Below are 14,424 nucleotides of genomic sequence, written 5' to 3' on the forward strand. Positions count from 1 at the left end.
AGAGAGAGAGAGAGAGAGAGAGAGAGAGAGAGAGAGAGAGAGAGAGAGAGAGAGAGAGAGAGAGAGAGAGAGAGAGAGAGAGAGAGAGAGAGAGAGAGAGAGAGAGAGAGAGAGACAGAGACAGAGAGAGAGAGAGAGAGAGAGAGAGAGAGAGAGAGAGAGAGAGAGAGAGAGAGAGAGAGAGAGAGAGAGAGAGAGAGAGAGAGAGAGAGAGAGAGAGAGAGAGAGAGAGAGAGAGAGAGAGAGAGAGAGAGAGAGAGAGAGAGAGAGAGAGAGAGAGAGAGAGAGAGACAGAGACAGAGACAGAGACAGAGACAGAGACAGAGACAGAGACAGAGACAGAGACAGAGACAGAGACAGAGACAGAGACAGAGAGAGAGAGAGAGAGAGAGAGAGAGAGAGAGAGAGAGAGAGAGAGAGAGAGAGAGAGAGAGAGAGAGAGAGAGAGAGAGAGAGAGAGAGATGCAAAAACTGTCATTTTGCATACAAAATAAATAGATGGCTCTGTTATCATATACAGAAGACCCTGACCACACACCAAGTCCAGGGTAGAGAAAAATATGCTATCAATGCAATTTTTCCCCCCAACTTTACCGAGCGAACTAATGCGTCATTTTTGAGCTGTTCAACTGCACCATGAAAACCCATGCACAGGAAACAATCAAGAGAAGCAAGATAAAAACGTTATCGATGACATTCGGTTTGCAAACAAATATTTAGCCTTGCAAACTGGTCAAAAAAGTTGTTTCCTTGTGGGGAAACGTCCAGACGACCAAGTGTTCAAGGCGCTTCCGACTGCGCACAGGAAGCGGTGGTGGGGAGGTTGGGGTTTAGAACCACGAGCGAAAAATTCGTTGACACAGCGAAGTGATCGTTTCCACAAGATTGTGTGAAACCATCGGGTTTTACCCATGACTGTGGAGGGAAGAAAGAAAAGACGATTTTAATCGGCCACAAAGGCAGACTTTTGATGAGCAACTTCTGGACTATGGCCAGTTGAGCTGCATCAATCCTGGGCACCGAACGGGCCACCAAAGAAGGAAAATAAACAAGTCGGTGATACCCAAGGCACAGTGCAAAGGTTGCTGGGAGGACATTGCGTGAGATTGAACAATGGCTCGTCAAGTCGCAAAGCGCTCGATGGCAGTGCTTGTGCATTTAAATGATGGACAGCTTGTACACTTGAAAAATCATAGTGCAGACTCATGAGCTCGTGAAGAAATACAAAGCCGATACACCGACCGTAATAGTTCCACGTAAACAACATGGCAGCCGATGTGCATCGAACGTTCCCACTAAACCGTGTTGCACCAAGCACCGTCCCGACAGGAGAACCAAACCAGCACACATGCTGCCGGACATGAAATTGGCCTCAGAACTCGGTTTCAGCAATCTTCAGAATTATCTCAACATTTTTCCTGAATTGCACTTAAATGCCTAATTCTCTCCTCAAAATGCACATTGGATTGCATTTTAAATCAATACTTCTCTTGAGTATGGGTCGGGAGTGGGAGGGGGTAGTGGGTCGATCATGACTTCACTACCAATACCATTATACTTGACATCAGGCCAAGAAGCCAGTCTCCTGCAGGTGGTGGCAGTGAAGCATGTAGCCGTTCTGCATGGGCAAGTGAGAAGACTTTTGCAACAGTCCACCACCTTGCTCTTCCTTACTCGTGCCAACCTGCAGCAACTTGCAGAGATACAGTGCAAGCAAAAGGAGTTGACACTCCAAATCCTTGACCGACAACCATATTAACCCCAAACTTAGAGTCAACAGTGCCACACAAATGACACAGTCACAGCATCAAAGTCACCATCGGTGGCTAGACTGATGGGTTGAATGGACTCGGTTGGATGTGGCCTGTAAATGAGTGAACCGGGACCAGGTCAACCGAGCTGGTTTGGGATTCGCTGGCTGGAACGTAACCCGGCGCTGTTGCCACGAGCTGAATGTCATGGCCTGGCAGTGATGTCGGAATTCCGGGCGGCCCAGGTCGGTTTCCGTCTGCCCGTCCTATTGCAACTTCACCGCCCGGGATGGTGATATCGGAGACGTCGTCATGGAGGCGTTCTACATTCTGAGGTCAGATTTGGGAGGGTGCAGGATCAACAATGAAATACAAAATCGATGGTAAGTTGTGTGAATAAAGCATCACAAAATTTTGGAACGACCCAATCAAGCTCATATATATATATATATATATATATATATATATATATATATATATATATATATATATATATATATATATATATATATATATATATATATATATATATATATATATATATATATATCTCTATATATCTCTCTCTGTGTCTCTCTCTCTCTCTCTCTCTCTGTGTCTCTCTATCTCTGTCTCTATCTCTATCTCTATCTCTATCTCTATCTCTATCTCTATCTCTATCTCTATCTCTATCTCTATCTCTATCTCTATCTCTATCTCTATCTCTATCTCTATCTCTATCTCTATCTCTATCTCTATCTCTATCTCTATCTCTATCTCTATCTCTATCTCTATCTCTATCTCTATCTCTATCTCTATCTCTCTCTCTCTCTCTCTCTCTCTCTCTCTCTCTCTCTCTCTCTCTCTCTCTCTCTCTCTCTCTCTCTCTCTCTCTCTCTCTCTCTCTCTCTCTCTCTCTCTCTCTCCTCGGACTGCAAAATGCAGAACTACAATATAATTTTGATTGTTATTCCATTCGGATATGCCCCACCAGGTCAAAACACGATCTTTACCAGGCAAGAGACCAACACAACACACATTTCCTGATCTGAGGTGAGAAAACATTTGGTGACATGCAATCAGCTGTGTGGTATCTTACGAGGAGGTTGTGCATGGTTCCAGACAAACATGGGGATAGAGAGACCATGCATAGTTTCTGCAACAAGATGCTAAGGCAAATGGTGCCGTTTGAGTCAAAACTCCTCTGTGGACCTGACATCTGGAGGTCACATGGTTGTTATGCACTTCGGACATTCTGCCTATCGTTTTTGATTATCTGCCAGAACTTAGTCATCAGGATACAAACGTTTTTTGTTTTTTTTTATTCTGCACTTCCTTAAAGCTTTCTCTACCTGAAGGAAGTTACCTTCTGTACATTTCAAAATCTTTACACCAATTACATAAAACACTGAAAGTCCTGCCTATAGCTTCCTTGAAAAACTTCATACTGCACACTGACAAACTGAAAGCCAAACATCAAAAACAGTCAAGTGATAAAAGCGGACAAACCTGCAAGGCTTCTGGGCTGGTGAGGAGGCGAGCGAGTGGTAAGCAGCACGAAGGCAGTGTGGCAGTGAGGGGAGGTCCAGCGTGGGTCAGTAGTGGCTTCATGTAGCTACGAGACTTGTTCAGGACAATAACGACAAGGCTGATAAAACAAAAAAATGTTTGATTTCAACCGATCAAAACGAGTTAATGATACAAAGAAATCTAAAGGAGTATTGTCAGTGCTGTGTGAGCGACGATTGTGTGAGTCCCGTGTTAAAAATGGCGGATGAGGAAACCCAAAGGAGAGAAGTCATTCTTGGAATGAAATAATTAGTGTCTCTTGGCATCACTTGCCTTACACTGATAGGACAGAGACGATCATGACCAAGGGTGAGCGTACTTGTCTTTGAGCCATCCAGGCTGAGTTTCATTCTGTCCCATGATAAAATGTCACCAGAGTGCTTCGAGGGCATGGCAGTGCAACAAACAGTACACCGTAAATCGAGGGGACCATGAGCCGAGATCCTCACTGCCAAAAATAATATTCTTAGCAAGAAAATATTTTCTAATTAATAAGACAAGTTTTCTTGAAACAAGAAAACCATGAGAAAATGTTTCTTGCGGGTCATCTTGCTGTTTCAAAAATCGTGCTATTTTGTGAGTATTTATGTCGACGTTCTTACCTGGTGTTTGAGGCCTAGTCCTAGGCTTGAGGCCTACCGGTTCCACTTGGTGTTCGATCGTTTTTTTTTTTTGTTTGTTTGTTTGTTTTTTCTCCCCATTACCTTCAATTACTATCCTCCCCATTACCTTCAATTTTCATCCTCCCCACTTTCCAAACATCCCCCATTCTCCCAACTAATCTCTTTCTTATCTCAAAAAAAAAAAAAAAAAAAAAAAAAAAATACCCAACAACAACAACAACAACACGCTCACCTTCTCCCGATTCTGCTACTACTTCTTCCTCTTAACTTCCTCCTCGTCTTCCTCGATTTCTTTTTTTTTTTTTTTTTTTACACTTCCATGACCTAATCTGTTGAACTCTCTCATACATTAATATTAACAACAAAAACGATCTTATAATGCTTCATCTTCCTCTCTCACACATGTGGTACTCTTTACTGTTTCACAATGCACTACTCTTCTGCTATTTTAACAGACTGCTCTCATTTCGACCTCTCCTTCATTCCTTGCCTAAAAAATCCAACTATTACAGCGCTTCTTCTCTCCATGCTCTGAATTCGCCTTCATTGCATCCATCAAGAATTGTGTTAAATCGTATCTCTGACCTAAAACTTTTAAAAACCACAGTTTGCCATGGATGCTCGCTTTCCATCAACCATTCTTTTTTCCAACTTCAGTGCCAACTCACCCCCTCACCCCTCACTCTCACTCTCAAAGCAACCATCCCACTCTTCTCCTCCAAGCCTCCCTCTCACCTCTTTCAAAAATTCCCCCCTCACCTTTCTCCCACCTTTCATCCCCCTCACTCTTCCTTCTCTAAGTTGCCCCCCTCTCATCCACCAACCTGCCTCCCTCCACTGCCCTCTCACCTCCATCTCTTCACTCCACCTCCTCAAATACTCAACTGCCATCTTCCTTGTCTCTTGTCCCCCTCTCTCCCAGCACCACAGAGCCTTTTCTCCTCCTCATTCGGCCCCCTCCCCTCGCTATTCTGCAATACCCCACACTCCTTCAGCAACCCTCCTTACCTCCCCCTCGTCCCTCGTCCTACCCTCCCCGCCCCCTCCACCTCCTGCACCCAAAGCCTCCTCCCCTACCTCTTCATTAAAAGTGTGGACCTCAAATATCCGGGGCCTTCGCTCAAACCTTTCAGATCTTTCCATGCAGGTTGCCACTGACAAACCAGACATTATCTGCCTAACAGAAACTTTCCTCTCCCAAGACGTGTCTGGCTCCCAAGTATCTCTGCCTGGGTACTCCCTCTTACGGTATGACAGACCTGAGCCTCGTCCTGGTGGAGGTGTTTCTCTCGTCAGCAAGGACACTATTCCTCACTCTCCCTGCACTGCTCTCACTCCCCCACCCCCCAGGAATACCTCTGGCTTCGGCTTCCCCTCCACTCCCACCTCATGTTTATATGTGTACTGTACCGTCCACCGAACAGTGATGACTCCATCTACACCTCACTCTCCGAAAACATGGACCATCTTCTATCTTCTCATCCAAACTCTCTCTTCCTCTTATGTGGCGACTTCAATTGTCATCACGCCAGTTGGCTAGGTGTGGGTACCTCTCTCACCTGCCATGGGACATCAGCAAAAGCTTTCTGTGACTCATTGGGACTGACTCATTCGGTCAACTTCCCGACCCGGATCTCAACCAATGGTACTCCATCTCTTCTGGATCTGATTTTGAAAAATTTCCCTGACAATATCTGCTGCTCTTCCTTCGCTCCAATTGGTTCCTCTGACCACGTCCTTGTTAAAGTGGACATCTCTCTGGCTGTTATCAGAGAACCACCTCACCGCCGTCGAGTCTGGCATTTCACTCAAGCCGACTGGCAGGGTCTCCGAGCAGCCATCAAACTTACAGACTGGTCTCCTATCACTACTTTCTCAAACATCAACTCATCCTGGGAATTCTTTCAAAGAAACTTGCTCTCCCTCATGCACAGATTTATCCCCTCTCGTGTTCAGTTGTCTTACCCTTCCTCCCGCCCTTGGTTTACTGAAGCTTGTGGCGAGGCAGTTGTCCTGAAACAACTTGCCTTTGCCTCATGGAAAGCAAACCCAACTGAGGGCAATCTCAGTTCTTTCCACAAAGCTCGGAACAAGTGTGTAGCTACCCTCAGGAGAGCCAGAAAACAACATCTTTCTCATCTCAAGTCTGAACTCTCAAACCTCTCTCCCTCCTCAAAATCCTGGTGGCGTTTAATCAAATCTGTTTCTGGTGTATGTTCCCCCTCCATCCCCTCCCTTACCTCAAATGGCCGCACTGCTGATTCCACACGTGATAAAGCTGAATGTCTAAACTCGGTGTTTGCAGCTAAATCTTGTGTCCCAAACCCATCACTATCTCTACCCACTTTACCCAGTCGCACCTGGACTCTGTATCCTTTTCTCCTGACAAGGTGGAGAGCTTGCTTTCAAACCTCGAGTCAGATTCTGCAACCGGTCCAGACGGCATCAGCCCACGTGTCCTCAAAGCCTGCTCTTCTGCTCTTGCTCACCCTCTCTCTGTTCTATTCACCCTCTCATTTTCCCAAGGTCATCTGCCATCTGCTTGGAAATCTGCTAACATCACTGCCCTGCATAAAAAAGGTGCAAAACAGATCCCTGTAACTATAGACCAATCAGCCTTCTCCCAATCATCAGCAAGGTTATGGAATCCATCATCGCTTCAGACATGAAATCCTTCCTCTTCTCCAATGGCTTGATTTCCAATCATCAATTTGGTTTCAGACCAGGTCACTCTACCCTAGATATGCTGCTACTGCTCTCCCATCAATGGATGGAGGTCCTCAATGCCAGACAGGAAATCCGAGCCGTATCCCTGGACATATCACGTGCTTTTGACACAGTCTGGCACCCTGCCCTACTCACCAAACTCTCTTCCCATGGTATTCAAGGCCATCTCCACTCATGGCTCGCAGACTTCCTCTCCTGTCGCAGTCAACGTGTGGCCCTAAATGGAGTTCTTTCATCCCCTCTTCCTGTGCAGGCTGGAGTTCCTCAAGGTAGCATTCTGGGCCCTGTTCTTTTTCTGGTTTTCATCAATGATCTCTCGGACTCTCTGGAAAATCCTCTATTTCTCTTTGCCGATGACTCCACCCTCTGCCGTACCATCTGTCATCCCTCAGACCGGCAAGCAGCAGCTTTTTCGCTCACTGCAGATCTGGATAAAATCACAAACTGGTCCAACACGTGGAACATGTCTTTCAATCCAGACAAATCTCACACTCTCACTATGTCTCTTGAAAGGACCGTTTACAAAACCCCCCATCCACTTTCTCAACAATCCTCTGGAAGAAGTCTTTTCTTTCAAGCTTCTGGGTCTCACTATCTGCCATGACCTTTCCTGGGAAAGTCACATTTCAACCTTGCCTCAAAGCCAGTCGCCGACTGGGAATCCTCCGTGCAAAGTCCTTCCTCGGCCCTCTTGAGCTCCTGACCACTTACAAAGCTTTTTGTCCGTAGCCTGATGGAGTACTGCTCTCCCCTCTGGGCTGGTGCTCCTGCCTCCCACCTTTCTCGACTTCACGCTGTCGAAACCAGGGCTTTAAGATCATTGGCATCTCCCGCAATGAAGCTGAGTCTTTGGGCCTCTCACTCAATCACCGCAGGTTGGTCGGTGGTCTTTCTGTCTTCTACCGACTCTCTCCAGCTGCCCCCCTGCTCTCTCGATTTGTCCCAACCACATTTCCACAGGGCGCTCAAGGTCCTCAACAACCCCCTTCTGGTAAAACTACCAAAATCACGAATCACTGCTCATCTTCACTCTTTCATTCCCTCTTTTTCCCGCCTTTGGAATAAACTTCCTCACTCTATTCTTTCCCATTCTTCCCTTCAGGCTTTCAAAACAGCTGTTCACCACCACCTCTTATCTTCCCCCATCCAAATCCTCGATCTTTTCTACCCCCGATAATCCACCCAAGCCCACTTCCTTCAATTATCCTGCTTTCCTTCCTGAAAGTCCCTTTAATGTCCATCTTCCCCTCGCCATGTTCCCCGTCCCATCCCCATCCCTCTCCCTTCCACAGTTCACCTGTGTCTGTTCCCCAATGTTTTGTCCCTTCCACTCCCGCCCCTCTTGTCTCATGCCTCCTTGCTGTGAGTTGTGTGTTAGCTCTCATACGAGCCTCGACCAAGGTATACAAAAAAAAAAAAAAAAAAAAAAAAATCTCCTCGAACAATTGCGTACTCATTGTGGCATTACTATCACACCTGATTGTGCTTGTTATTACTCGCTGTGGACTTCAACTATCCCGATGTGCCTTCAGCACGAGTATGCCATTTTGGTGCCATGACTCTGGCCAAGTTCCAAATCCTCGCCTCGATCGACGAGGGCGGCATTGCAGCGCCACAAAATGATGAAAACCAGCAGCCAGGTTTAGGTTTAGGCAGTGCACCGACACACACTGGGCTAACCTTTTGAGTGTAAATGGGAGGAAATGGGACAAACACTATGACGTCATCTCAGAAGGACAATATACTTGAAGAGAAAACACCCCAATTGCAAAGCAAACACAATGAAGGTTTGTTATTGGATCTTGTGGTGTCGGAAATGAAATCCTAGATGGGTAGGAACTTGCGACTTTGCTGCCAGGCGTACTGGCTCAGTAAATTAATTTCACAGCTTGTGCAGCTATCACAATAGATATGCTTCATGACTGGTGGAGATGACATAGATATACTGTATTAGATAATGGTATGGACACGTCAGAACACTCAGCTATGACAAAATATATGAGAGAGCTGAAGCATTGTGACATACCAAGGGTGTTGCAAAGAGAAGAGATCCGATGGGTGTTGGGAGGAGGGAATAAGAGCTCGGCAACAAATATTCAAGACCTTCCTAGGCAATTCATATTTCTGAGGTGGACGAATCCTTACACACACACACACACACACACACACACACACACACACACACACACACACACACACACACACACACACACACACACACACACACTAATTCATGGATGGGATGTGTGTGTGTGTGTGTGTGTGTGTGTGTGTGTGTGTGTGTGTGTGTGTGTGTGTGTGTGTGTGTGTGTGTGTGTGTGTGTGTGTGTGTGTGTGTGTGTCATACTACTACAGTTCTGGGCCAATTACATCCAGACTTGCTACATAGGATCAGCATGACCCCAATCAATGCATATGGGTGTTTTTTTTTATTGTTGCCAGGGTTCTTGGGGAGGGGGGGGAGCGGGGGGAGGGAAGGGACGCAAATCCTCTCTTAATTGTATCGTGTCGCGCCGCATCCAGGTGGGTGAGGGTATTACAAGTCCCCACTCGGTGCAGTATTGCTGTCCCCACATTTTCCATTGCAGTGAGGTGTTTTGAATTATAAGCAGTCGGTATGTTTTGCTCCATGCACGTAACCCGAGTTATTTATTTTTGCGTTTCCAAAGCTGTCAGTTGCCTATACACCGCCCAAATAAAGGGATGCATCAGAAGAATGTATTGCATGCTTGGAACAAGATCGCCCATAGGGCGGGTACTCGGCTCATAAATGAGGACGCATGAGTATAATAAACCTGTCCCAATGATATTTATTGCCTGGATTCTGATACTATACGTCATCATTTTGTGGATAACCCAAACAATGAGTGTTGCTGTCGTCTCTGAAAGTGACCAAAGCAGCAGGATTGAACAAAAGATCAAACTTTGCCAAATGACTTTGGTACTTTCCTCGACAATATAAAGCTTGTATTCATTACCTCGCGAGTTTACATTTACCCTCAATGAAAGAGGAACCCAAGCACTGTTCCTTTATCTGGTGTTCCTTGGAAAGCTCAGAGGTGGCGCACTCACCTTTGATTCCTGAACCCAGGTGACAGGCAGGGTGAAGGCATAAATGAGCATGCCATCCTTCAGTGGGAACAATAATCGGGCTGTTATGTCTGACTACGACTGGCATTCGCTGGTGGATGTTAAATGTACCAGGATTCCCTTCTAAAAAGGATAGGCATCATGTGCCAGTGACCTGGTGTGATTTTACCTTACTGCCCTGATTGAAAAGGGGGCACTGCATCAGTGGTATAGTCCTGCCTGCAGAAACAACAGCCAGATGTTACAAATGCATTAATGTATAATCCATTATTTAACCTGGATTATAATCCATTATCTGCTGAGAGAAGCTTCGTGAATGTCGGGCAAACAGCCTGCAGGAACAGGGTTAAAATCTAGTACGTGGATGCTCACTCAAGTCATTGGAAAATTGCAAAGCCATGAAGGATACTTGTGGTCAAAGTTGTACCAAATGCGGAACAGTCGGGCACTCTCAGTCTTTGTGTGGCTGGGAGGACGTCCTTCATAAACCATCTGCTGCAGAGAAGCACATGAGGGTGAACAGGAAACAGAACAAGAGGAATGTAATGATGCATTTGCAAATTTTTCATTATGTGTTCCCTTACAAGGAACTTCACATGCAGGCTCTTCAATCCTGTGCAATGTTTTTCAACCCATGCTCCATCCTATTTAAGAGCTGAGCATCAAGCAAGGAAGCAGCACATAACCATTTAAAGTTTTTGATATGACTCGGCCTAGGTTCGAACCGTCAATCTCCCAGACTCGGAGCAGATGCTCTAACAATTACACCACCGAGGCTGGTTAGGGCACACATTACGACACAATGAAAAATGCTTTTGAACTTTCTGGACATCAATGTGCCAAGTCAACAAAGAGGTGCAAGGAAAAATAAACTGGTGTTTACTTATGAATCTTCAAAGACATGGATGTACTTTTACATGAATTGCATGGATGTCAGTGGACAATATTTGAAAGAACAATGCTGTGATCCGATCACAAAGCTCAGGATGCTGTGACCCTGGGTTCAAATCATCCACACGGTGTCAATTTTACCACTATCGACTCATTTCCTTGTAATTAATACAAAAATACAGATGTCCAAATGTCCCTCACTTGCATGTGACAAAGTATGTACAAGCTCACCAAAGACCTTCCAAGCACAATAACTAGATTGGAGATCCAAGGAGATTTGAACCCATAAGTGGAACGATTATCCTTCAATTCCAGGTAATTTCTCAGGTGTATACACACACACACACACACACACACACACACACACACACACACACACACACACACACACACACACACACACACACACACACACACACACACACACACACACACACACACACACACACACTTGGGTGCAGCCTTGAGGCTGCTGGCTGCGCCATTGGTTTGGGACGCGGTTGAGCCACTGATGCAGCGCCCCTATTATCAGTACACTGGCGCTCATTTCACCGACCTCGGAAGGATGATAGGCTGAGTAAACCCCACCTGGTGTTAATTCAGTGGCAAACGGGGCTCAAACTCAGGACCCGAGGATCCCATGCCAGTCACCCTAACTGCTAAGCCAACACCCGGCTTTCCTCAGGTGTAAAGCATAGGGATAGTACCGGATGAAGAAAAGAACGAGGTGATCCAATAAATCTAAAGAAGCCATCTGTAAAACTCACCTCAAGTCCTCTCCGTCCCTCCAGTTCTGGATCCTGATCCTCTCCAACCCTGTACAGCGAAACAGCAGCATTTACTATGATTGCAAATAGACCTTCTCCCAACACACTGTTCTTTCTCCGATCATCCTTTCTCTTTTCTCAATTTATAATTTCTCATGGAATAATTATTCAAGCCACAAAGGCTAACAGATGCATATAACACACGAGCCACATTGAGGGTTAAGGCCAACAATAGTCTCAGTCTCAGTCTCCAGACCAAAGGCGTGTGACAGATATGGTGCACAGTTGTTGACCGCGAGTAAGAGGGGTGGTTGAAGTGGAGTTATTGGGGGTAGAAAAGATCGTATATCTGGATGAGGGATGACAAGAGATGGTGGCGCTCCACTTGCTCGAAGCCTTGAAGGGAAAAGTGTGATTGAACCAACTCAGGAATGCAGTTCCACAAACGTGAGAAAGTAGGAACAAAAAGAGTGCAGGTGGGAGGTTATCCTGGATTTCTGGAGTTTATCCAGGACAGCATTACTGGAAGAATAGGTGCATGATAGAGGAGTTGGGGAGGGTTGAAGGGGCAAGAGAGCAGACAAGCTAGACAAGCGGCAGAACCATTAAACAACAGAGATCACTGACCTGCCTGCGATGCGAGAGCAATAGTCCCTATGGATCGGCCTCATCACAGGAGATGGCAAAAATGTTGAGCTTTATATTCCAGGAGATACATTTGTTATATTGGGCACCAGTCCATCGGGGAGAGCAATACTCCACTGAGTTGCAGATGAAGGTCTTGTAGGCTGTGGATGGTTCTGATTTTTCAAGTAATGACTTCAAACAATGGAGGATCCAGAGTCCGAAGCCATATTTCCTACGTATTCATCCCAAGAGAGGTCATGGCTGATGGTGAGGCCAATAAGTTCAATAGACTGAACCGCTTCCAGTAACTTACTCTGGAAATAGATAGGTGGGTTCATTTTAACATTCCAGAGTGATATGGTGACCTTGATGTTTGCTGGGATTGGACGACACATTCCATTTGTCCATTCGTGAGGTCTGTGTCTAATCAATCACAGACCAGCAGAGAGTCATGCAGGTGTGTTCTGCCTGCTGGTGGGATTGCTTACTGTTCAAGAAAATTGTCCGCACAGTCGCCAAAAGATATAGCTACAATGCTATGGCTGGTAGCTGCAATGTTGACATGTAGCCAGTTGGCAGTTGAAATTGCAGCAGAAGAGAAACACAGTTGCGATGGATGGTTACGAGATAATCCATGTGAGAGGAGATAGAGTTCAAGAGAGAGTAATCAGCATAAATCGGTGAACAGTATACCACAACAAGCAAATGTGAAGTGGTTGCTGAGTGGAATGCGCAGGCAGAAGTATTCTAGAGAGCTTGGAGGGGTTACTGTGAACAATGGACAGTGAGGATTTGGGTTATTAACAAAAACACCAACCCCACCTTTGGGACGAGGGAGTTGCTTATCAAGACAGAAGAGGATAACCAGAAAGGGAGAGAGAAAGACAGGAATTGGAGACATCCTGTGAGAGGAACGTTTCCATGAGGACGACAATGTCCTTTGCTGCAGGAATACTCTGAGTGCAAAGATTCGTAACTGAGATTAACGCAAAGCTCTGTTTCGCATGACTGTGTTTCTATGAACGTGGTTTTGTCACTGACTGTTGACTTCCCTTTTTGTACTCCAAAACTCGACAGTTCCATGACATTCTAAAATGAATGCACCACAGATGGGCACCACAGATTGCACAGCAAGTAAGGCTCAGGTCCAAGGTTTGAATCACCGAATTGTCTTTGTCTGGAACTGCCCAGTTATCATGTGCCAGGTGTTTAGTATCCTTGCAGGAAGGATGAATGGGAGTGTGGAGGGGGTCAGGGATGGAAGGGGGGAGGGGTAGGCTGCAATAAGTAGAGGGTGACACCTAATGCCATTAACTGTACCAATTGATTTTGCATTCATTAATTAGAAGTTTTCAGCATTTTAAGGTAATTTTATGTCAGTAATACTGAAAAGAAAACTGACCAAAGAGCTGATAGCTGCATAATCAATCCTCCCCATTGAAACTGCCAACAAAATACAATTTTTTTTGACTATCACACCATCTGCAAAATAAAGTGGTCTTTAAAAGAAACATTTGTAAAGGAAATTGCCACGTGCTGTGTTAAAGCAGAACAAAAGTGTGTGCAACAGGAAATGCAGCTTACATTCAGGATGAACAAACATTTCCTTCCTCAAAGATTCTAAGAGGTTGCAAGATACATGAGGCCAGCTGTGATTCGGAGATGAGATTTCATTTTTTTCTTTTTCCACCAGAAAAAGATTCCGAACAGTAATGAACAAATGAAACAAGAGCCAACATTGCTTTGGAACACATGTCCCCCCTACTGATGTGACATTTTCTCAGTCCAAAAAGGGAATAACTCTGAAGAATTTATGAAACGTCCTGAAACTCGAACTTGTTCTGTAACTTATCATCATAAAGCCATGTACCAAGTTTCAGTTGAATATGTTAAGGGGTATGGGGAAAATGTCTGAAAAACCACAGTTTGGCCAGATGGAAAACGGACGGAGAGAAAACCTATAATCCCTCCAGTGAAAACTGTAGGAGACTAACAAAACATAATAATAATAAATGGATACACTTTTTAACTTTAACTTACATTCGGCATCTCGTCTATCATCGAAACCTCCATTTTGAGAAGCTTCGTGTTACTTTGTCTCCAATGTTTATTTTACTGAATATCACTCATGGAAATTTTAAATTTAGGTGAGAACACGTATCATTCGAATCACTAAGCCTGGTGTCGCATAACGGTTAAGGTGGCTGGCTTACAATCTTTTTTTTAAATTATTTTTTATACCTGGTCAAGGCTCGTGGAAAGAGCTCGGTCGTAGAACAGATCAGGACACAACATAACAAAGGGAACAGCACGACAAAGGGGAAACACCAATAGCAGGGCGGATGGAGGATATATCTGACGGAGAAGGACAAACAAAGGTCTTAAGTTCGAACCCCTGTC

General features: G+C 45.2%; 1 protein-coding gene across 4 annotated transcripts in view; it reads right to left on the minus strand.

Annotated features, from left to right (window-relative positions):
* Positions 1–14,424, minus strand: part of LOC147009669 (sodium/hydrogen exchanger 6-like) — a 112,178-nt gene that overhangs the window by 2,553 nt on the left and 95,201 nt on the right. For 2 of the 4 annotated variants that reach the window (XM_085860961.1, XM_085860959.1), the window contains exons 13-16: positions 11,398–11,446; positions 10,149–10,234; positions 3,240–3,345; positions 224–2,081 (exon numbers count right to left, since the gene is read on the minus strand). In XM_085860961.1, the coding sequence (XP_085717087.1) occupies positions 1,827–2,081; positions 3,240–3,345; positions 10,149–10,234; positions 11,398–11,446 (496 nt within the window). In that variant the 3' untranslated portion in view covers positions 224–1,826. Of the gene's footprint in view, positions 1–223; positions 2,082–3,239; positions 3,346–10,148; positions 10,235–11,397; positions 11,447–14,424 lie in introns of those variants that run through there. The other 2 variants (XM_085860960.1, XM_085860962.1) reach the window with 2 other exon arrangements.

Source organism: Eptatretus burgeri, chromosome 17, assembly GCF_056783735.1.
Source record: "Eptatretus burgeri isolate ZD-2024b chromosome 17, Ebu_testis_v1, whole genome shotgun sequence".
Lineage (NCBI taxonomy): Eukaryota > Metazoa > Chordata > Myxini > Myxiniformes > Myxinidae > Eptatretus > Eptatretus burgeri.